Source organism: Stegostoma tigrinum, chromosome 15 (assembly GCF_030684315.1).
Source record: "Stegostoma tigrinum isolate sSteTig4 chromosome 15, sSteTig4.hap1, whole genome shotgun sequence".
Lineage (NCBI taxonomy): Eukaryota > Metazoa > Chordata > Chondrichthyes > Orectolobiformes > Stegostomatidae > Stegostoma > Stegostoma tigrinum.
In genome coordinates, this window is record NC_081368.1 from 64,479,349 (window position 1) to 64,504,254 (window position 24,906).

The 24,906-nt window shown below is 40.6% G+C and overlaps 1 protein-coding gene across 3 annotated transcripts in view; it reads right to left on the reverse strand.

Annotated features, from left to right (window-relative positions):
• Positions 1 to 24,906, reverse strand: part of brwd3 (bromodomain and WD repeat domain containing 3) — a 106,677-nt gene that overhangs the window by 63,640 nt on the left and 18,131 nt on the right. For all 3 annotated transcript variants that reach the window (XM_048544108.2, XM_059651500.1, XM_059651501.1), the window contains exons 10-19: positions 18,088 to 18,158; positions 17,266 to 17,366; positions 15,826 to 15,866; positions 15,487 to 15,591; positions 12,446 to 12,599; positions 10,385 to 10,519; positions 9,243 to 9,371; positions 5,462 to 5,687; positions 1,311 to 1,496; positions 92 to 248 (exon numbers count right to left, since the gene is read on the reverse strand). In XM_048544108.2, the coding sequence (XP_048400065.2) occupies positions 92 to 248; positions 1,311 to 1,496; positions 5,462 to 5,687; positions 9,243 to 9,371; positions 10,385 to 10,519; positions 12,446 to 12,599; positions 15,487 to 15,591; positions 15,826 to 15,866; positions 17,266 to 17,366; positions 18,088 to 18,158 (1,305 nt within the window). The remainder of the gene's footprint in view (positions 1 to 91; positions 249 to 1,310; positions 1,497 to 5,461; positions 5,688 to 9,242; positions 9,372 to 10,384; positions 10,520 to 12,445; positions 12,600 to 15,486; positions 15,592 to 15,825; positions 15,867 to 17,265; positions 17,367 to 18,087; positions 18,159 to 24,906) is intronic.

A 24,906-nucleotide genomic window follows, 5' to 3' on the forward strand; every position in this document is an offset into this window, starting at 1 on the left:
AGAAGTATCTTAAAGTGTTTACACTCTGTTGAAGTAACCAGTCTTATACAGATCAATTTGAAAAGTATGGTGCATTTAAAAATATCTCTACCTGCTAATTCCAGGTGGAAGCTCCATGACTACCACCCTTCGGCTCCAAGCCATCAGGTCTCTCTCTGTAGCCATCTGACTACGAGGGGCATTATTATGCATTTGACGAACACCTTCTATTTGACCACTCCGTCGAAGTCCAATGGGGGACAGCAAGGCTAAAACATGGAAGTTTATTTTGAATACATATGTGAACAAAATATACTGACACATTCAGAGCTTAAAAATATTCTGATAGTATTATCAGTTTTAATGCTTCCTGAATTTAAGAGAAACACTTCAAGACTAAGGTATCTTTTCATCCACATCCTTTCATTTGTGTCATCAAATCTGATGCATTTTTTGATTCAGTACTGCTTGGGCTACACTACCAAAGTATGCAGCTCACCAGCATTTTTCAGACTAACAACAGAACAGTAAAGCGGTAGATAAAATAAATGCAGCATACCAAGTATTAACTATCAGCGTAGAATATTCTAATTGTACAAGAGGGAATAGAATCCTCACCATTAAATCAGTTCCTGAACAAATAAACTGGTGGTAATGGTGAGGAATGGGAAGAAGGACCATGTGGATTCTCTCCTCCTATTTGGGAAACAGACAGCTTGGATACAAGTTTTGTACCTCACCCCATTTCTCAAATGAGCAAGATATAAACAAGCAGCCATTAGGAGTTACTGGACGTGGTATGTAATTATCCCAATAATCTTTCATGCCATTACATATGTAAAGATCATTTTCGTCTTCTTTGAACAGTTACCATCAGGACTCAAATAAGAACAAAATAAAATTTAAGGAATATTTTACCATTTTCAAGAACAGATTAGCACAAATTGTAATACTCCAGTATTTATCTTAAATTTGGTTATATTTAAGTTTAAAAGTTCTGCACTTCATTGACACAGGGGACAAAAGACAACCTGCTCTATAATAAAACAGAAATTGAAGTTTTTGTACATCTAACTCTAACTCTACAGTTTTAAAACAAAACGTTAAGTGCTGAGGCTCTCACAAAGAGGTTTCAAATATTATCATCTAACTGCAACTTCATTTAGTACAATGATTTATATTTTTTAAAAATGCACCATTTACATTCCCTGTACTGAAATCATGTATGCAGTATCTTTAAAAGGTTAATTCATCTGCTTGGAAGAAAATAAGGTAACATTTTGGGATAGAATTGAGCTTCGTCACATTTCATTGTCTGCAGCGTTACCCACCACTGTTCAGCAAGTTCGATCTACTGTAAGGACCATCCGGGATAGCTGCTCCTTCGTTTCCCTGCCTCAGGTCATGTTCTCGCTGGAGCTCCCTAATAACATCATCTAGAAGGCTGGGTTCCTGGCCATTCTCATACTGATCATCTGTCTGTTGGCTGATGACCTGCTCCACTACATCACCATCACCTGGAAGAGTGTCATAGCTTTTACTTCTTACATTTTCATACTAAATACAAACAATCTTGCACCTAAATATTAATTTAGGAAATCATTAAATTACTGAAGATATAGAACATCAAACTTGGAATCAAAAATCAAAATATACAACTGAACAGAAGGGCTTTTTATATTCAACAGAAGCTTTAAAATCTACTCGCTAACCAAATCACAAATATTTCAGCTGGTTCTTCAGTCTCAAAAAAGCCAATGTGAGAACATACATAATTGGATATGGTCATCATACTGTTAGTTCTTGATGACACTAGCACAACAGCAAGGAATGACTAAACTCAAAAAAGTATCGACAAACTGTTTGGGTGGAGATTTTTAAAAATTGGTAAAAGGCAACATGTAACTTGTAAGTGGTATACAGACCAATAGTAGCAATGACACAATAGGGTGGAGCACAAGGAAATAAATATTGGGAGCTTGTTAGAAAGGCAAGATGACAACCTGGGGAGATTTTAATCTACCTATAGGCTGGAAAAGTCATGTAGTCCAGGTGAGGAGATTGTAGCACCTTTGTGGGTTATTTTCTTACAACATCATGCTCTGGACCCAGACAGCAGGATACATCAAATCAGGTATTGTGCTTTGAGACAGGATCTCATGGTGAAGACACCTCTATGGAGCAGCAACCATAATGTTTGGATTTTACATTCGCATTGAGGAAAAGAGGAGTGGATCCAAGAATATATTGTTAAAATTTAAGTAAGGGCAATTATGACAGCACAAAAGCAAAGGTGGCTAAAGAGAATAGATGAATTAAGTTAAAAGATAGATAAAGAGAGATGTAAACATTAAAAAGGTACTCTTTTACAATGCACAGAATAAATAGCTCAAAGTTTAAGAAAAATCCCAAGGGACAGAACTACCATTTATGGTTTTTCAGAAAAGTTAGAAGATAGTATCAAGTTTGAGGGGAAACAATGTTATTGTGCAACGTCAGTTGGCAGGCCCACAGATTGGGCAGAACGTATGAAATAAAAAGCAAAGAATGGTCCAACAGATACAGTTAGGAATACAACAAAAAGCTTGCCAGAAATAGCAACAAGATGGGAAGAATTTTTTTTTAAAATGTTAGAGGAGCATGGTCCGAATGAAAATGCAGTCTAGAAAATTAATGAAAAGGAAATAAGTGTTACACCTCACAGGGGTAGCATGCTGGAAAACAAACATTATTCCTGTAGTTATCAAAAAACAATGCAAAGTCCTCATTTAACTCATCTGAGAAACAGGTTAACAGAAAATACAGACCAGGCTTCTGTACTTTATATATAGTACAAGTTGTTACAAATAAATAGATTCTAACCACAGCTACAATCCATCAACATATGGCTTTACTGGTTAAAACTGGAGCCCTCTTCTAAAGCTCTCACACACACATACTGACTAAAATAGATTTAAAATAAACACTGGCAGCATGGTGCAGGGGAGTAAAAGAAAGTGGGCAAAGAGTTCAGTAGCATCAATCCTCAGAACTCCATGATGCCTTTTTGTTTCTCAAGTCCTTCTGTTCACTGATCTTTTCCTTCAGGTTCTTTCACATCTTCACAGGACGAACAGATCAACTGATTCACAAATGATAACGTCTCTGGCTTAGTTGTTAAAAGCAATAGCTTAGAGCAACAGGTCGGAGAAAACAGTGGACGAAGATCTGGCAAATGGATCATCAGGTAGACATGAAATTATCTATTTTAGCAGGAAGAACGTAAAAAGTATATAATCTAACTGGTGTGAGATTGCAAAATTCTGTGGTGCAGCACTATCTTGATGTTCTTGTGCACAAAACACAAAAGCTTGCTATGCACATACTCCAAGTAATGACTTAAGTTAACAGTATGTTGTAAGGGAATGGAACACAAGAGGAGGAAAGTCCTGCTTCAGTTATATAGGGTACTGCTAAGTAGAGTAACTGTGAATGGTCATGGTCAAAGACTGGACAGGCTTGGCTTAAATGAAACAAAAGGTTCCTGAGGGGTCTTGACAGGGTAGATGCAGAGAGGATATTTCTTTATTAGCAGAATGAAGAACCAGAAGACACTGTTTAAAAATCAGGTATCACCCATTTCAAACAGGAGATTAGACAAGTTACTTTTTCCTCTCAGAGAGTCATGAATCTTGAGGATCCTGAAAAAAGATGGCGGAAGCAGAGACATTGAATATTTTTAAGGCAGAGATAGGTTATATTCTTGTTAATCAAGGGGTGAGTTTATCACAGGCAGATAGTGTGAGAACCTCAAACCTATGCCATAATCTTAATGGACAGTGGAGTAGGCTTGAGGAGCCAATTGGCTTACTCCTGCTCCTGTGCCATTTGCTTGAAATTGGTCGCTAAGTGTGAAAGTGGAGATACAAGCTGTGGTATATCCCAAAGACCTGCTCTACAGTTTCAACTTTGCAATACATTCAAAAATTTCAAAAGGAGTAGAAGTGGCATATGCATATTCAGATGACAACAAGTTAAGACAAAAACTACAGATGAACCATATGAACGCAGAAGATTCGATTTAACTCTAATTAATTTCCTCTGGTGGAAGTATCAAAAGTAAGAGAACACAGAGAAAATGATTTTAAAATTAAAGTTAGGTAATTGAATAACAAAATTAGAAAGCAATTTTCAACAGAAATACAGAATAAGTTTTGAATGCTTATCCCAAAATATTGTCGATGCTTGGTCGCCTCAAGCTTTCAAGATCATTAACATTTTTGTTTTTATTCAGGATGGTTTTCAAGTGATTATGGAGCAAAGATAGAAGAATGCAGTAGAACAGAACACTAGTTATTATCCAATTAAATGTATAGTAAGCAATGGCTCTACGCACAAAGGGAACAGGCTAAAAACTGTGCCCTTAAAATAGTCTGTTTCACCATAGCTGGAAAACCACATCCAGCAGGCTTCTATACCTGCAGTCTGAAGATCAAAGTCAAACTCAAGTCTCGAATCTTGGAATGTACAAAGCCTCATAGATAATGAGCAAAACAATCATCCAGAGTGGAGAACTACCTCTGTTGCCCTTAAACTCAGGCACTTCAATACTAAAATAGGCTCCCTATATCAAACGTTAGGCAAAGGATTGCTGGGGAAACAACGTAGTAGGTTACACCTCATCTGGAGAGAAAAAGCAGAGAATCAACCCATTCTCAACCAACTGAGCTCCCTGTTGGCATCAATCACTTCATGGTTGTGTCTACAATTTGCCAGGAACCAGCGGGCAACAGATGGGAGTAACTATGCCTGATCTTTGATGCCATTGACTAGTTCAAAGATGACTTCTACTCCATCCCAGACACCAGACTCACCAAGATCCCAAAGGAAGATAAAATTATCCTCCTTGATGATTTCAACACCAGGGTTGGAAAGGACTCCCAACACTGGAAAGGAACGCGTCAGGAACTGCAAGTCCCAACAGGATTCTCCTGTTCACCAAATACACAGAACATCAGCTGATCATCACCAACACACTATCTCAAAGAGAAAAGCTCAAGATTTCTTGGAAGCATTCACGATCAAAACACTGACACAATCAATTGTCAAATGTGTGGTCATAGATGTGGCTCTAAGATTGATCTTATCAGCCACACAAAAACCCACAGAACTCAACCAGTGTCACTGAATTTCCCTGATGGACAATCATGCTTATTAGCGATTGACTGCTGACAACAATGGCTTCAAAAATATTAATTATCCTAACAGGATTAGGAATCACTACCATCTACAAAAATAAACGACCCTTCCCATGTTGAGATTCGAGAAGGGGAATATTTCATGTTCAAGAAAACTACAATTCTTAACTCTGGACATGTAGACAGTTGAATGTCTCATCAGTAAAACTACCTGCCCAGTACTTAACACAATATTACTCTATTGCACAGCACAAGACAGGGAAGCTCAGAAATTAAGATCTATTTTCAACAGTCTCCATTCTCACCATTTGCCATGTACCCCAACTGTGGAACAAGTTGCTCATCCATGCAATTTTCCCGGCCAGGCACCAGTCGTTGGTATCGTGTTAGATGAGGATTTCCATCGACATCAACTAGAAACGGGGGCGGCATAAGATGAGGTGCTTGCTGTGTCTGTTCATCCAGGACGTAATTGTTGGAATCACGGATAAGTGGACGGTAATCAGTATGAAAAAACATTTGGTCTGGGATCTATTGGTGAACAAAGTAAAATGGTTACCACAGAATTCAGATAATGGCAATGCAACAGAGCAGTCGATAACATTAAATCTATTAACTGGTACTGGCTAGTACTGGCTTAAGAGGCATATAAATCATTTATCTTTAACAAAAAAAAAGCAAAAAAACTGTGAAAGTTTCATCGTACTGCTTCCTCCTCTCCCTCCACCTCTCTCCCTCTGTGGGGTGGGGATGACAATTAACTTGCAGTCTTCCATCCCTAAAGACAGAGGTGTCTTCAGGTCACACAGCTGTAAACATCTGACACTCTCATATATGAACTAAACTTGAGACAACAAAATGTTAAAGCAGTAGCCAGCTACCACTCAAATATGATCATCTTCTCATTTTATATACAATCAAAATTTCCAAAGAGAAACAAAAATGAAGTCATTTGGGAAATAAATCCTGACCATTTCTCTCTCCCTAATCTGGAGGACCATGACCAATGTCTAGCTTATGACCAGCTAAGCTGAAAGTATAGACTCAGAGCTTCCAAAACAGTCCTAAAGTTTAAGCATTTTTTAAAAACTCATACAGGAGATGCAGACATCGTTGGAAAAGTTGGAATTTAACTCACTTGGATGTAGTGAACTGCCTTCTTGAGCTACTTCAATCCATATGTTCAAAGTCCTGCCACAGTGCCATTAGGGAGAGAGCACCAGGGCTTTTACTCAGCAATGATGGGGGTGATATACTTCAAAATCATTTCCTTAACCAGTCCCTCAAGATCAAGAATGACTTTCCTCCAATCCAGAACTGTGGATCCTGGAAGCGACTGAACAGTCCAACGATGGATTAGCACATTCTGCCACTGGTGGAGCACATTAGTTTGATAAGGCAGGAGACGGAATGCTCGTTTTATTCGAGTTTGCACTTGGCCTCCACCTGCACTGGTCACAGACATCCAAAAAGGTTCGCACTTTTGCAGAAGTTTCACCAATTTGGGTGGTTTTGGGCAAGAGTTTCTCATGCATAGGTAAGCATGTGGAATTTTGTTCAGGAAGGTTTTGAGCATGTCCTTGAAATTTTCTTTTCCCTCCTGGTAACCATTTTCCATGACAAAGCTTGTCAAGTACTGACCTCATTTCAGAAACTTTGAGTCAGGCATGCAGACCACAAAAACAACCCTGAGATTCCAACTGCCACTTCAACACACCGTGTTCCTTGGTCAACACCAATCTCAGGCAGTCTCACTCTCTCTCTCTCTCCCCATCTCCAATTAATGTTTACTCTTTGTTACCCCACCTCATCTTCAGCATATTTACCTTTTCCAAACTACCATTAGTTCTGAAGAGGAGTTACTGGACCCCAAAGGTTGACTGCTTTCTCTCCACCAGTGCTGCCAGACTTGTCAAGTTTGTTCAGCAATTTTTGTTGTTAATGCAACAATGTGGCCTGACCAACACCTCTGTACCAAATGCCTTTGTGCAGGTGTTAACCTCAGGAGGAGACAAGGACTTTGGAGCTATCTTGCCACTGGATTTGCTGTACTTGACATTTCTCCAAGGATATGAAACAGCTGGTGTACATTGCCCTTCTGTATACATTGGAGAATTGGACAAACAGCACAACTGCTTTGTAAACCACAAGCTTGGCATCAGGTTTGAAACCTTTGTCAAACAAGTGGCCAAAGGCTACATTAGCACACCGGAATTGATGTTGTATTTATCATCAATGTGTACCCTAATTGAACAAAGGCTCATAAGGTATGAGAAACGATTCGCATCATCCGGTCAAGGGGGAAGGCTGGTACAGAATGCTTGTCTTTTGGTTGTTTAGCCTAAAGACCAATCTCTCAACACATGGTTGTTGTTTGAGCATTCAGCTTTTGTGTCCTCAAACAAAAGCATCATCTGTGTACCACAGCCCAATAAGAATGGAGTGCTTTTCATTCTGTACTGCTTGAACATTTTCCCATTCATTCTATAGATATTTTCCACTCCAGCAGGAAGCTAAGGGAGAATGTTCCAGTTAGGAAGGTGAAGAGCAGCATTGGGGAACTCTTAGTTGGAGTCAAACCTGGCACAAATGGAAGACAGTTGTAGTAATTGGAGGAGGTCACTTGCCTCAGCTCCAGGACATCTCTGATAGGAGTTCCAACCATTTTCAGCTGTTCCAGCAACAACCTTCACTCCATCATAAGGTCATGTTCACTGGTAACTGCACAACATTCAGCACAATTCACAATTCCTGATATACTGAAGCATTCCATGTCCAAGATCAAAATAACCTGGACAATAGCCAGGTTTTGGCTAATGGGCAGCAAGTAACTTTTGAGCCACACAAGGGCCAGGCAATGAACATTTCCAACAAGACAACCTAACTGTTACCCCTTAATATTCAATGCATTACTAGCACCCAAATCCCCACGACTGATGTGCTGGGGTTTAGCATTAAGTTTAGTTTCTGGTTAATCAGCCATATAAATATATAGTGGCTACAAGAGCAGATTAAACACTAGGAATCCTGCAGCGAGTGACTCGCCTCTTAACTTCCTAACCACCATCTACAACGTAGAAGTGTCAATACGACATACTCACCAATTAACTGAATGAGTGCAGATCTAACAATACTCGATACGCTTGGCATAATCCAAGACAAAACAGCTTACTTGACTGGCACAAACATTCACTCCATCTACCATTGACATTCAGTAGCGGTGTGTACCATCTACAAGATTCATTGCAGAAATTAACCAAGGGTCCTCCAGTATGGCTCCTTCAAAATGCATGATTGCTTTCATCTAGAAAGACAAAGACTGCAGGTACATGGGAGCACCACCACGTGCAAGTTCTCTTCCAAGTTTCTCAACATGATGCCTTGGAAACACATTGTCATTTCTTCACAGGGACTGGATCAAAATCCTGGAAATTCCTCCCCAATAGCACTGCGTGTCTATTTGCACCAAATGACCTGCAACAGTTCAAGGCAACAGCCCACCAACTTCTCAAGGGCAACTAGGACCTGGCAATAACATCCTGGCCCAGCCAGCAATGCCCACACCCCATGAATGAATACTGAAAATATCTGTTCAATACAGTCATTCAAGTTCATAATCAAAATCTATACAGATCATTCTTTACCTACATCTTGCCTGATTCCATCCCTAAACTGTTCCTTTTAAGCAACAATTGCAATTAACTTAGTAAAGTGCAACTCGCTTTACATTTCACTCCAACCTCCAAAGTGGAGGATAGAGGCCAGTAAAACAAAATCATGAAGAAATTTTAAAAATTGATTTCAGTTAAGAGTGGATTATTCATAAATTTAAAAGGTAAAATGAAAAAAAAGTCAGACAAAGGCAGAATGGGCCATCTATTTTACGAGTCAAGTAAAGTAGCTTTGACATGTTTAGTTTTCCTGTTTAATCTGATAATGGCAAAACTCTTCCATACAATGATTACTGTAATATAGCATTCTGGTGCATGAGCTTAACAAAAAAAGTTCTGAGATTATTTTCTTGTGCCAGCCATTCTATGAGTTTTTGAAAATGTGTTTCCAGAATACAAGCACTCAAAAACCTACCTTTTCGTATGATTTACTGCAGCCAAATCCAAAGATCAACAAATGTCCATGAGAGTCAGTGCATGCAAAGTGCTGCCCATCTGCAGAGAATTTACAATCAAACACAGCACCATGACCCTGACCTTCAATCTGTAGAAAATAAATAAAAGCCCTTCCGGTTACACTGACAGATTAAACAATGCTTTGCATCTTAAACTCCCGCTATAGGTCCGGCAACCCCTGGCAATCTACTAGTAAAATTTTACAGGTTTTACACAGCCATTTCGCAGCAGTCCTCAAAGTCCTCAAAGACTATAGTAATTCAAAAAGTTTCAAAACATAAATACACTCCATTTGTTTTCCTATTTTTCAATGGGTCAACAAATCATTCTTTTCTCTTATGGTATAAATTTGCATAATTATTTGAAAGTTGTCATTTGCCCCGACAAGCAGAAAATGAAAAACTTCCATACTTGGTCCCTCTTTTGAATGGTATTTATAGAAACAAGTAGTAAACAGGTGAGTGATGATGGAATTGATGGCATTGGCAGCTTTAAATTTATCTGTCAGATGCAAGGGTCCTATCACAAATTGGGTTTGATTAAAAATTTTATTTAAGACAATGAATACATTTGTAACGATGAAAAGAAAAATGACATTTTGTCAAAGTTGTGTGTCTTGCACTCATCAGGCCAATTCATATGAATACTGAAGTGTTGGGAACAACCTGTTCATACTCAAATGAGAAGGGCATCCCAATTGTTTGGCAAATGCTCTGATTTCTAGAGGCACTGCTTTAAAGAATGGTTCATTTCCCAAGGCAAAGTCCTGATGAGAGTCAACAAGGCTAGTGTAAACTTAAATAAAGCTTGGCAGTTAACTACCCAGCATCATCTAACAGAGATATTCCCCATGCCAGTACCACTAGAGTTCACTTGTCAACCATTTCACTCCTCTCATACGATATAAACACCCTGTTTCCATTTCATTAGAACAATTGCAAGAATATCAATGCATGTAAGATGAAAACATTGATAAGATGCATTTATTTTTCAGTAAAAGCTCAAGTTCTGTGCTACTAGATTTGAATTATGACACAGTTAACAACAGTATCACTAGATATTTAAACCAGGCTTCATCCAGAGACCAAACAAAATGCTTACCATGTTAAAAAAGTTCCGAAGTTTGGCACCTTTTGAAAGGTCCCAGATGAATATGTTGCCATCATGCCCAGCAGATAACATAATCCTGGAATCAAATGGATGAGCTTCCAAAACAAAAACTTCATCATCGTGACCCTACAGGAAGAAAAAAGAAAGTCACAGTAATGAACACTTCCACGGTGTAGACATCACTGCCTTTTAAAAAAATCTAAATTACGAAATTAAAATTAAAAAATGGTGAGGATGCTAGAAATCTGAAATAAAAATGTGCTGGAGATACTCAACAAGTGTGGCAGTACTTATTTAAATTACACCATTATGTCCCAGAATTTACAATATCTATCACCATGACTAATATACATTTGGGAATGGAAGCAATTTCACCAATGCCTTTCAGCCTTGCATTTACTGCTGATGAAACAAAATCATGCACAATTCAGCAGAATTTACTTTGCCCTCAGTCCAATTAAACATTGGAATTTTGGGTGCAACATCGTATCTGCCCTCAGTGCTGGGATGACGATACCACAGCTTAAAAATAATATCAAAAACAGGTTCCCCCGCTTCTATGCCTTACAAGTAACAATCATTTAAAGCGACTAAAAACGTCTGTGACCTCAACGGCATTCAAGCTGAGGTCTTAAAGGCTGGTAGACATTAGCTCGCATCAAGACTTTATTCTGCACATTTCAGAGGAGAAAGAACTCCCCTCTCAGACTTCAAAAATGAGACAATTTTTGCAGCCTCATGAAGTACGTAATTTAACAGACTCAAGCAACAGACTTGTAGGCTATTCTTGATCTCTTCAACACTAATGCAAGAAACTCAGCCTTTGGCAAAATGAAACTCATTGACCCAGATCTGGTCAGTCAAAAATTATACTCTCAAAAATGTTGTGAAAGTTACTCTCAAATATGTTGAGCACTTCCAATGCTTTGGAAGCCACCTCTCACAGAAGGCCACCATTGACAAGGAGATCCAATACTAGCGCAAACATGGCAAATCAGCTTTTACCAACTATAGTAGGGAATGCTTTGACAGCAAAGACCTCTGCAAGTCAACTGAAGTCGGAGTAACAGAGTAGTTAACAGACAGCACTGTTCACGTCCACTGACATACCACTCACCAAGGAAATATTTGCTACATTACTGAATGTAGCAGAAACCGAATCCAAACAGCTGCCTCAGCAAGGAAGATATAGTCAAACTATTGGACCTATGCCTCACTATACACTTTATCTTTAACAGTCAAATATATAAACAAATCAATGGAGTCACCCATGTCAGGACATACTGCAGAGGCAGTCATGCCAAGACCGGAACACATCACCCTCCCTCTCATACAGCCAAAACTGTGGACCCGATATGTGGACGATACGTTTGTCACCATTAACCGCACCAAGTCAGAAGAATACAAAAGAAATTCCCCAATAATGCCTGTTATATTTTCTAGATTCAGTGGGAGAACCATCAGGGCAACCGCGAGTGTTCTTCTTGAAGTCAGTTCTGCACGCACTCAAAAGTGCTACAGAATCAACTATGATGTACAGGACATCATACCTGTATTGCTGGAAAACACGTCCTATGCCACGTCTTGTTTCCTCAACTTAAATGGCTAGTGTTCCAGGGAGGACAAGGACAATATCACAAAGACATTCAGAATGTCTTTTTGAAACATGGCAGCAGCGATGTAAACGACTGGGAAATGCTTGCGAAAACAGTGATGTGCCCATCTTGCCATATTTTCCTTAGAATTCAAAATACCTTGATGATGAAACAGTGGCAGTCTACGGGGGGGCAGGGAGGAGAGAGGGAGGAAAGACCGAGCGAGAAGAGCGCAATCAAAACCGTCACTTTATATATCCCACTACCTCATGCAATGTCATATTCATGTGATCAAAGGTCCACAGGTCAAGAATTAGTCTGTTCAGTCATAAGACAACCTATGGCAGAACTGACAACCAAGAGTGGATACTGTGCCTGGGTCAAGGGACCAGTGACAACCTGATCAACATTATATCAACGTATGTATGCAATTTACAATTATATCTAGTTTACTTACAGAAAGAACATGAAGCAGCTGTCCAGTATAGGAGTTCCACACTTTCAAATGGAAGTTGTTCACTGCTGTGATGACCGTGTGGTCAGAGCGATCCCATGCTACCATGGTCACTTTCAGCTTACTGATTTTGTCTTCCACAGGAACAGGATCATTTCTACCACATTGAAGGATAACAGTTAGATATCCATATTACCCTGACTTAATTTCTTAACTATAACACAGAAGGGTATAAAAAGATTACAGAATTAAAGAAAATATCACAGTCAATGATAAAGTGTACAACTCCTGCATGAGCAGAGAGATGTAGGAGAGAGTTAGCACAATAGTTAGCACTGCTGCCTCTCAGCACCAGGGACCCAGGTTCAATTCCAGCCTTGGGTGTCTGCTTGGAGTTTGCACATACTCCCCGTGTCTGGACGGGTTTCCACTAGGTGCTCTGGCTTCTCCCCACAGTCCAAAGATAGTGGACTGGCCATGCTAAGTAATTCCACAGAGTCCACTGATACGCAGGCTAGATAGATTAACCATGGTAAATGAGAAGTTATGGGGTAAAGTAGGGGCTGGAGGTCTTCAGAGGGTCAGTGCTACTGGAAGGGCTGAATGAGGATTCTACGATCATACTGCATGTGTCATGAAAGGTGACACGACAGATTGACAAAATAGTATCCTTGGTATTAATAACACGGACACAGGCCAAAAGAAAAGAAATCATGTTCAAATAATAAGAGTCTAGTTCAGTCTCAGATGAAGTACTGATTCTAGTTCGGGGCCTTACACTTTAGTTAAGATACCAAAATATCAAAGGCTGAGCGCAAAAGAGGCTTGTCAGAATGGTCCAAGGAATGTGAAATTTCAATTCTGAAGACAGATTGGAAAAACCGCAACTGTTCTCCTTGGAGCAGAGAAAGCCAAGGGGATGTCTGACTGAAATGTTCAAACAAAAAGGATTGGAGAGAACAAAGAGGGAGTAAATGCTTCCATCCAAAAAAAGATAAAGAACAAGTGGGCAAAGATTTTAAAGTGATCAGTAAAAGGGGGAAAGAAGGGGATGCTAGAGCAAACTTTTACACAAGTAAGTAGGGTCTGAGACCAGTAGAAGCAGGTTCAATCAAAGCATTCAAGAGAGTTATGGGGAAAGGTGGGAGAATCATGCTAGATGAGGCACTCTTTGGAGAGACAGTATAGACTCAAAAAGGGCCAAGTGACATCTTCCAGTTCTCTAACAATCCTGTGATCTTCTTAGCACTGTAGGATACAACATTTCACTCACCAGATAAAAATTTTGGTAATATGCAATCTTTTCATGCGAGTTTTCATTTACAAAACTATCTAAATCTGCAGAATAATAGTCAGAGTAATTCACTTACTAACTGATCATGTTTGAAACTTGGTCAAGCAAGAAAGTAAGCCTTAAGTAAGAGGTTATTGATGTAATAACTTCTCAAGCTAAGGAAATAAACAACTATTGTTTAAGAAAAGAATAAATTAACGAGAAAGATCAAATCCACATTCATAGAATGCCTTTTACATCCTCGGGACATTCCAGAATCTTTCATAGCTAATGATGCAATCAGAGTGTTTGGTAGGCGAACAAGGCAATCAGCTTGCAGACGAAAACGTTCTCAAAAAGCAAATCTCTTATGAGAATGATATTGCTCAATGAGGAATGAAATATGGTTAGAAATTCAGGAAAGTTGTCTTCGATAATGCCTTGCAATATTTTACTTCCACTCAATGATGCAGCTTAATACTTCATCTAAAAACCATCACTATTGAGAAGGCAGAAACAATCCAGCACTCCATTGCTCTGCAATGTGACATAGGCTCAAATGCTGAGCAGGACACATACCCATGACCTTTAGCCTTAGAATATGAGGATGGCTGTATACAGACAAGGTATGTTTTAGGATGATTCAAAGTAATCTTTTCAATGACATTCAAAACAATCTAAATCACAGACTTTCATACACAAATGTCACTTGCAGAGATTTATTGGGGCAACACTAAAAACTAAATGATGCAGCAAATCCTGTTTTTACTAATTGTTTTGGGAGACAGCTGTCAATAACAACTGTGTTGTTGGCAATCAGAAAGTAAAATCGGAACAGTAAGGAGAATAATTTCTCAAATCTACAACATTTAGTTTTCACCAGACAAGGGAGGAAAACCAGCACACAAAAGCAGAAATCAATTGTTCATATAAACTAGATGCAGATCTCAGAGATTTGTCCCCTCTGCCGTGGTGCAGAATTTAAAGTAAATTCTCAATAAATGTCATTCTAATAAATGATAAGCCAACATTCTTAACATACCAATACTGAACAAAGGGGAATTCATATGTTGGTTGTAACAGATCTTTAATCATAAATCATATCTACAACCAACATTATGTTAACCAGCATCTGTGGCACCAGGAGTGCGCCGGCTGAGCAAACATTCCGGATAATCAAGAGGCATGTATAACTGGTGTAAATCCTGATCAAGTGAAGCTTGAAGATATCAACATCCCCTAAAATATTCTATGTAAAAACTTCAACACACCTCCTAAAATCAATGTAAAAACACAGTAAGTAATAGAAATGTAATTCAGAGGGTATACACATCGCTGCTATACTTTATTTACAAATACTCAGACATTACAGTAGATTGTGTTTTTAAGGTATATAACTTTCATTGAATTATCAAGTATGTAGGTTGATAAGGTGCCAATTAAAATAAAGTTTGTTGCTTTTCTGTATTTCGCAAAATTAGCCCATATTTGCGGCTATTGTGGATGAAATGGGTTACAAATACCTAAAATCAGCTTACAAAATTTAAATCAGCTCTTGTAGTAATTTTGACCACTGCAAAATCATTGAAGAGTCTCAATCGTTGAACAATTATTTTGATACACAGGTCCTAGAATAGGGGTTTTAAATTCTAAAGGTAGAAAACCACAAGAAACAATTAGCTTCATATTCTCTATGGTGGTGGCAACACAAACATCTTTACATTTATGTTTTGATTAAAAATACTCAGTAGATAAACCTAGGGTAACTTACCCTGGTAATTTCATAAACATATCCAGGACTATACTCCTCCATTCTTGGTGCTGGTACTGCCAGATTCTAGCTGTCCCATCTCGGCTACCACTTACAAATCTCAAACTATCCAGAGTTGGGTAAGAAAGAATTGGGTAAGAAAGAATACAGATTAAATATTTTTGAAAATTAAATTTTTACAATTACATGAACATAAACAAGGCCAGGTAGTTTAATTTCCATGCTTTTTATGCTTTTGTTTAAATAAGCTGGATAATTTTAAAATTACTGATTATGATGGCAAGCATTTTCTCAAAAACAAAAAAAAATGCAACAACCGTCACAAACACAAAAACGTACCTCTGACTATTGTTGCAGAACTGGATAGCGATCACTTTATCCTGAAGGAGATCAAAAGGAACAAAACAAAAATTCCGGTCTTTTCCATGAGTCAATTCAATTGTGCATTAGTACAGGAAAAAAAAGTCAAAAATTATAACTAACACTTGATCTCAACTCAACTTAAACATCCTGCATGTCATAAGAAACATCATCCCAAATCATTCTAAACATGCTGCATTTTAAACAATGCCAGCAGTTATGCAATGCTGCATACACACATTTCCAAAAATGTACAAGTCAGCACATATTTCATTCATTGGTCAGCAATGATTATGGTATGCCTCAGACATGCATTTTTTTACCATTAGGTGGGATGTAGTCACACCAGTATATTTGAGATGTGACTCCAACCTATGTGAGGAACGTAGCCGTTAATTTGCGGGAAAAAAGAAACAAAAACAAAAACACTTTTTTCCCATAAAGTAATACCCAAGGCAGGACCTAGGGGAAATGGTCTGCAATTTCTCAGCATCTCTAATTTGTCAGTTTGTTGGAATGTTGGCCATTTTAGAACCAATGGCTGGAACTAGGTGATGGAAGGTAACCAATTAATGACCTTAAAAGAACATTTTAAAGGCACACTGCAGACATCAACGCAGCGAAAGGTTACTTGGTGGAGGCAGTCTTCTTCAAAAATGGCCTCACAAATCGTGAGAAGTTTTATTTTAACTTTTATGAAATTTAGATGACGTGCCATCTTAAGCTATCAGTATTTGTAAATTGCACCTCTGACAGGGGGACAACTGATCTGTCACTGCTGATGAGACTTCAACTGGCCCTCCAGACTAGAAAGCCTTAAGTGAAAAGCAAGTGCTCATCCTATCCATGAACGGGTCAGCAAATGAAAGACTGCAACAGAGCCTAGGTACTGACAAGCATCGGAACCCGTAAAGGATCCCAATCAGATTTAAAATTCAGTCCAAATACTACATCAAAGGAACAATTTTGGAACAGGATGGTTCTGTTTCCACAAATTTTGCACAAACTTTAGAAAAGCTCCAATTTCTAGGTTCGAGCAGTGTATTACAGATTCTTTTGAAGAGTTTCACATTCTCTCCAAAGTCACAAGATAAATTAAAACTCAACACGAATGCTTGATAATGCAGAAATTCAAAACCAGTCAACTGGGCTGAAACAAGGTACAAAAACTTCAAAAGCAGATCCTCCTCTCTGCTGCAATATCTGTACATTGTGGCACAGTCAATTAAACAGTCTCACCATCAAACACGATTACTTTTAGTTATTCCTAAATTACCTCTTAAAAATGATGTGAACTATTTGCACGTTAATTCTTAAAAACGGACAGCAGAAAGAACAATGAGACGATTCTCTTAGCTGCTTCAGTAAAACAAGCTTGATCATAACATACAGAAGTTACTTAAATGTTCAATATCTTACCGTATGGGATGCAAGCTCAGAAATTTTTTCTGGTGAGCCAGAACCCAAGTAATAAACTCTAATCACATGGTCTGTGCTGCCAGTTGCTACGAACATCCCACCTGTAACGGCAATCAATAAAAAATACTTCAAACATTATTGCCCCAAACAAAATGTTTCCAATTCCCATTCTAATCCTATAAATAAAACATTGTCAATCATAACATTTGCATTGTGTTCTTTAAAATTTAAAATATACCCATTTCTGGTTGTTCCAGCCTCTCACTAAGGTCACAAAAAACAAGTCACTATACACTTAATTTATCACTATTTCTTCAATCAGCAGTTCCTCCCAATTTGATAATTAAAATTTCCAATAATAAGTTTCATCTCATTTTTAATCCAATACATGGCAACCAAGATAGCTAGCCAAAGGAAATCTAGGAGAGTTGGAACTTGAACTCAGGCCAGATCTTTCTGCAGGCAAACGGCACTGCATGGTAGTTGGAAATCATGCTACACAATGACCAACTAGAAACTTGAAAGGCAAACAAAGAATAGTACACAGATAAAACTGCAATGCAATGCCCACCACCGGATGTAATCACAATTAGTTAAGTTTACAGCCAAAATAAAATTTTAATTTAATTTAGAATTTAACTTACTTTTGCTCAAGAAAAATTGTTTTAATTACAGCTAGATGGCGGCATTTGGCATATTTATTCAGAAAAGGGAAGATCGTGGAGTGAAAAGGAAGAATTGGCACAATGAATGGGGTGCGGGCAGTAAAAAAACAAAATCAAAAAATTCTTTCCTTGTGATGCTGTAAGAAAAAATACTTACCAGAACTGAAAGAGGAGCAAGAAATTTGACTTCCTGGTCTGGATCTATCCGCAAATTTCACTGGATGTTCACTGTGAACACAGGCGCAATTTCAATCCAAAGCAAATGCAAAGAATTAGGAAATTAACACCAACAATTTTGATACTTTCAGATACAACAACACCGGTCTTTCAGAGGTAGTATTAAACCAAGATTCTATTTGTCCGTTATGGTGAAAATAAAAGATTAACGGATATTTGATAAAGATAACAAACTTCTCCAGCTTCCAAACCAAAATTTGCTTTTCATCTTGCAGAAATGGCTGTGGCATTTTACCTTTATTAGCCGTAAACAGAGGATGAAGCAAAAGATATAAAGAAGGGCAAGCTGCTTTTATATAACCATGCAAAGGATGTGCTGATGCAGTAATTTGCAGTCAAATAAAATCAGTGTAGTGACTGAAGTGGAGAAGCTGGATGCATATATGTTCAAGTGAAGATATGGGAATGGAAGCTTTTGTTCATTATTCATTTCAGTCAAAGCTGAATAACAATTTGACTCACTGAATTGATTTCTCTCCTTTATAGATTCTGATTAGTGTTAGAGAGAAGGTCTGCTATTTGACCTTTATCGCAGTGAGGATCAGAAACAGTTATCATTCAAGGTTCTTGCGAAGGTTTGTAGCTCAGGTTGTGGATGAGGATGTTGGCTTGCTTGTCAAGTTGGCTGGTTATTGCAATTACGTTTCATCACCACACTAGGTAACATCATCAATGCAGCCTCCGAGGAAGCAATGTTGTTCTACTCCGCTTGGAATTTATATGGTCTGGTTGTTGTTAGGTTGTGTCATTTCTGGGTTTTTTTTTGCACGGGTCTGTAGAAGAGGTCTAATTCTAAGGTTGATTGCATTACTGGTTGAAACCATTCCTAAAAGTCAGAATAGAATAAATGACCAACAGGGTGTTCCAAATCAAAGTATATAGGAAGGCAACCCACACCACCGACCCAATCCTCAATTTCCACAGCAATCACCCCAACACCCACAAACAAAGCTGTGTTAGGCCATTATAATAAAATGAGGCTGGATGAACGCAGCAGGCCAAGTAGCATCTCAGGAGCACAAAAGCTGACGTTTCGGGGCTAGACCCTTCATCAGAGAGGGGGACGGGGTGAGGGTTCTGGAATAAATAGGGAGAGAGGGGGAGGCGGACCAAAGATGGAGAGAAAAGAAGATAGGTGGAGAGAGTATAGGTGGGGAGGTAGGGAGGGGATAGGTCAGTCCAAGGGAAGATGGACAGGTCAAGGAGGTGGGATGAGGTTAGTAGGTAGATGGGGGTGCGGCTTGGGGTGGGAGGAAGGGATGGGTGAGAGGAAGAACAGGTTAGGGAGGCAGAGACAGGTTGGACTGGTTTTGGGATGCAGTGGGGGGAGGGGTCGAACTGGGCTGGTTTAGGGATGCGGTTGGGGAAGGGGAGATTTTTAAACTGGTGAAGTCCACATTGATACCATTAGGCTGCAGGGTTCCCAGGCGGAATATGAGTTGCTGTTCCTGCAACCTTCGGGTGGCATCATTGTGGCACTGCAAGAGGCCCATGATGGACATGTCATCTAAAGAATGGGAGGGGGAGTGGAAATGGTTTGCGACCGGGAGGTGCAGTTGTTTGTTGCGAACCGAGCGGAGGTGTTCTGCAAAGCGGTCTCCTGTAAAGCGGTCTCCAAGCCTCCGCTTGGTTTCCCAAATGTAGAGGAAGCCACACCGGGTACTGTGGATGCAGAATACCACATTGGCAGATGTGCAGGTGAACCTCTGCTTCATGTGGAATGTCATCTTGGGGCCTGGGATAGGGGTGAGGGAGGAGGTGTGGGGGCAAGTGTAGCATTTCCTGCGGTTGCAGGGGAAGGTGCCGGGTGTGGTGGGGTTGGAGGGCAGTGTGGAGCGAACAAGGGAATCACGGAGAGAGTGGTCTCTCCGGGAAGCAGACGGGGTGGGGATGGTAAGATGTCTTGGGTGGTGGGGTCGGATTGTAGATGGCGGAAGTGTCGGAGGATGATGCGTTGTATCCGGAGGTTAGTGGACAACGCATCATCCTCCGACACTTCCGCCATCTACAATCCGACCCCACCCCACCCCCACATTTTTCCATCCCCACCCCTGTCTGCTTTCTGGAGAGACCACGCTCTCTGTGACTCCCTTGTTCGCTCCACACTGCCCTCCAACCCCACCACACCCGGCACCTTCCCCTGCAACCGCAGGAAATGCTACACTTGCCCCCACACCTCCTCCCTCACCCCTATCCCAGGCCCCAAGATGACATTCCACATGAAGCAGAGGTTCACCTGCACATCTGCCAATGTGGTATATTGCAGCCACAGTACCCGGTGTGGCTTCCTCTACATTGGGGAAACCAAGCAGAGGCTTGGAGACCGCTTTGCTGAACACCTCCGCTCGGTTCGCAACAAACAACTGCACCTCCCGGTCGCAAACCATTTCCACTCCCCCTCCCATTCTTTAGATGACATGTCCATCATGGGCCTCCTGCACTGCCACAATGATGCCACCCGAAGGTTGCAGGAACAGCAACTCATATTCCGCCTGGGAACCCTGCAGCCTAATGGTATCAACGTGGACTTCACCAGCTTCAAAATCTCCCCTTCCCCAACCGCATCCCTAAACCAGCCCAGTTCGTCCCCTCCCCCCTCTGCACCACACAACCAGCCCAGCTCTTCCCCTCCACCCACTGCATCCCAAAACCAGTCCAACCTGTCTCTGCCTCCCTAACCTGTTCTTCCTCTCACCCATCCCTTCCTCCCACCCCAAGCCGCACCCCCATCTACCTACTAACTTCATCCCACCTCCTTGACCTGTCCATCTTCCCTGGACTGACCTATCCCCTCCCTACCTCCCCACCTATACTCTCTCCACCTATCTTCTCCTCTATCCACCTTCAGTCCGCCTCCCCCTCTCTCCCTATTTATTCCAGAACCCTCACACCATCCCCCTCTCTGATGAAGGGTCTAGGCCCGAAACGTCAGCTTTTGTGCTCCTGAGATGCTGCTTGGCCTGCTGTGTTCATCCAGCCTCACGTTTTATTATCTTGGATTCTCCAGCATCTGCGGTTCCCATTATCTGTGTGTTAGGCCATTATTGGGCTGACAAGTGGCAAGTGACATTTGCACCACAGAAATGCCAGGTTATGACCATCTAACCACTGTCCCTTGACATTCAATCGTGTTACCACCATTGAATCCCCCAACTATCAATATCCTGGGAGTTACCATTGACCAGAAACTCAACTAGATTCACCACATTAACACAATGGCTACAAGAGCAGGCCAAAAGCTCGGAATACTGGGGCAAGTAACTCACCCCCTGACTCCTCGAAGCCTGTTTGTCATCCTCAAGGCACAAATCAGGAGTGTGATAGAATACTCCCCACTTTCCCTCATCTCCGTGCACTTGGCCAATAAAGGCCATCAAATTAATTGAGACAACATTACCATCATTGCTCAAGCCAACCACAGGAATTCCTAGAGGCCTGGTTTTCAACCCATAATGCAATCAATAAACATGGAATTAGACCCCATTGACAAACCCATGCAGAACAGAACCAGAAATGGCACAACCCAATTTAACAGGCCGGATCATATAAATTCCAAGCAGAGTAGAACATCATCACCTAGCATGGCAATAAAACGTCTTGTGAGATAACCAGCCAGCTTGGCAAGAACGCCAACAACCTCACACAGTTAAATGGTTTAACAACAGTACTGGAGAGATGTCTTATTCTACTAACCATCAGCTTGAAATGTAGGAAACCAAAACAACTGGACAAGTTAAGAAAAAACAACTGAAATTGCTGAAGAAACTCAGCAGTCTGGCAACATTGCCAGAACATATTAACATACATTTGAGAATGCTTCAGCTCATTGGCTACAGTTTTGTTTTTAACCTCAGCAGTCATCACCTGAAGGAGAGGGTAAACTGGCAACTGCTCTTTTTAAATGCTTAATATTGCGTTGTCATTAGTAATCTGGCTGAGACAATGAAATGTCAATGCATATCGAAAAATAATACTAACAATAATAATATCGAAAAATAAAAATAATACACTATGTATGAGTCGATACACTGAAACTTAATTCCACACACAAAAGTTGAGGGACAATTATTCCAACATGTAAATCCAACACTTGCAACATACATTAGAAAACTTGGAGTTAGCAAAAGACACTTATGCCTTGGCAGCAAATTACTCTCCGAACAGATCAAATACCCATTAACAAACTCACAAATAGACCAGATGCAGCCTTTTGGATTTCACACCAAAATTATCATGAAACAATATAGTATTTCAAAGATAACACGGTGTGAAGCTGGATGAGCATAGCATGGAAAGCAGCAGCGGAACAGGAAAGTTTGACGTTTCAGGTTGAGATTTTCTGAAGAAGGGTTGCAACCCGAAATGTCAAACTTTCCTACTCCTCTGATGTGTTCAACCAGCTTCACATGGTGTTCTCTGATTCTCCAGCATCTGCAGTTCCTACTATCTCTGTAGTATTTCAAACCACTTGAGCAACAGATAAAAGTAGCAGTGAAAAAGCTAACATGTCATCACAATGTATCGATTGCTGACTTGTCTCCACCTGTTCTCATTTTGAACTATTTTTCCTTTAGCACGTGTCACTTTCTTCATGCCAAATCTGTGGTTCAGACTCTCCAGATGGATCCTTGTTACAGCTGTCTCTTTGTGGAGGATGTGGACTACTCCTTGCTGCAGTGCTACACAGGCCCTGTGCCACAGCCCCTTCTCTGACTAAATGTCATCACAGCTGCTTCCTGTTCTTTTCCAGAACTCAACAATTTTGCTTCAGGTGCTATTCTGGTCTCACCCGGACCTGGTCATCTCAGACTCTTCAGGTGGTTTCCTTGACTTCATCGTTTCCATTTCAGCAAATAGTTGATACATATTAGGAATTGGTGGACAGACTATTCCCCAGTTATGTTTCTTCACATCCTGCTTCCGGCTTGGATTCCATTCCATTTTTTCAGTTTCTTTATTGCATCTGTTCCATTGGTGCTTCCGTCTACCAGAGTACCTCCTTTCTTGTCACCCAAGGATTTTCCCCATGATGGTTAACAGGGCCAACAACCATATCCAACTAATCTCTCTCACTTCTGCTCACAGCCCTTCCACTCCCTCCTCAAACAAACAGTAGGGTGTCCCTTGTCCTCACTTTCCACACTACTGACCGGCTTTCAAACAATCACTTTCCACCACCTCCAGAAGGATATCACTGAACACAATTTCCCCTTCCCCTCTACTGTTAGTATCCTGTAATGATTATTCACATCCTCATATCCTGATCCATTCCAAACACCACCTCACTCCCCATGGCACCTTCCCACATAATCACAGAAGCTGTAGCACTTGCCCATTCACCACTTCTTTCCTCACAGTCCACGATTTCAATCACACCTTCCAGGTGAAGCAGCATTGTACTTATACAATATACTGGATTGAAAGAAGTATTTGGTGCGCATAATGTTGTCTCCTTTACACTGTACAGGTATGAATTAATAATTGTCTCCTTGACATTCAATCGTGTTACCACCATTGAAAACCCCACTATCAATATCCTGGGAGTTACCATTGACCAGAAACTCAACTAGATTCACCACATTAACACAATGGCTACAAGAGCAGGCCAGAAGCTCGGAATACAGGGGCAAGTAACTCACCCCCGACTCCTCGAAGCCTGTTTGTCATCCTCAAGGCACAAATAGGAGTGTGATAGAATACTCCCCACTTTCCCTCATCTCCGTGCACTTGGACAATTTTGGTCTTTTACTCAGTGCACCTCAATCTGTTCAATTTGCTTCCCTACCCCTCTGTCGACAGCATTAAAATTCACCATTTCCTATCTCTTTTCTGTTCTGAAGAGGAATTGGACTCAAAATATTTAACTGTTTCTCTCTTCACAGACACTGCTAGACCAGAGTTTCTCTAGCACTTTGTTTTTATTTCAACTTTCCAATATTCACAGTACTTTGCTTTTATTCTTATTCTGTTAATCAATTATTAATCCATACCTGTACAGTGTAAAGGAGACAACATTATGCCATGACGTACACTGCCATGCCAATATTCACATACTTGTCCTGTGACAGTGCGCCAAATCTCAATGTAAACTCAAGGAACACGCTTCATTTTCTGCTTAGATAATAAAATGTGAGGCTGGATGAACACAGCAGGCCAAGCAGCATCTCAGGAGCACAAAAGCTGATGTTTCGGGCCTAGACCCTTCATCAGAGATGGGGATGGTGTGAGGGTTCTGGAATAAATAGGGAGAGAGGGGGAGGCGGACCGAAGATGGAGAGAAAAGAAGATAGGTGGAGAGAGTATAGGTGGGGAGGGGATAGGTCAGTCCAGGGAAGATGGACAGGTCAAGGAGGTGGGATGAAGTTAGTAGGTAGATGGGGGTGCGGCTTGGGGTGGGAGGAAGGGAAGGGTCTAGGCCCGAAACGTCAGTTTTTGTGCTCCTGAGATGCTGCTTGGCCTGCTGTGTTCATCCAGCCTCACACTTTATTATCTTGGATTCTCCAGCATCTGCAGTTCCCATTATCTCTCATTTTCTGCTTAGATGCGTTATAGCCTCTGGGACTCAATGATGAGTTTCTTTCAGCAGAGCAAACCCAGTTTTCATAATATCATACGAAATTGGAACAGTAGTAGGCAGCTCAGAGCATTGGTCCCCTTGCATCATTCAACAGGATCATGGCTGATGCAACATTCCTCGAGTCCACTTTCCTACATTTTCCCTGTCACGCTCAATTCCCCC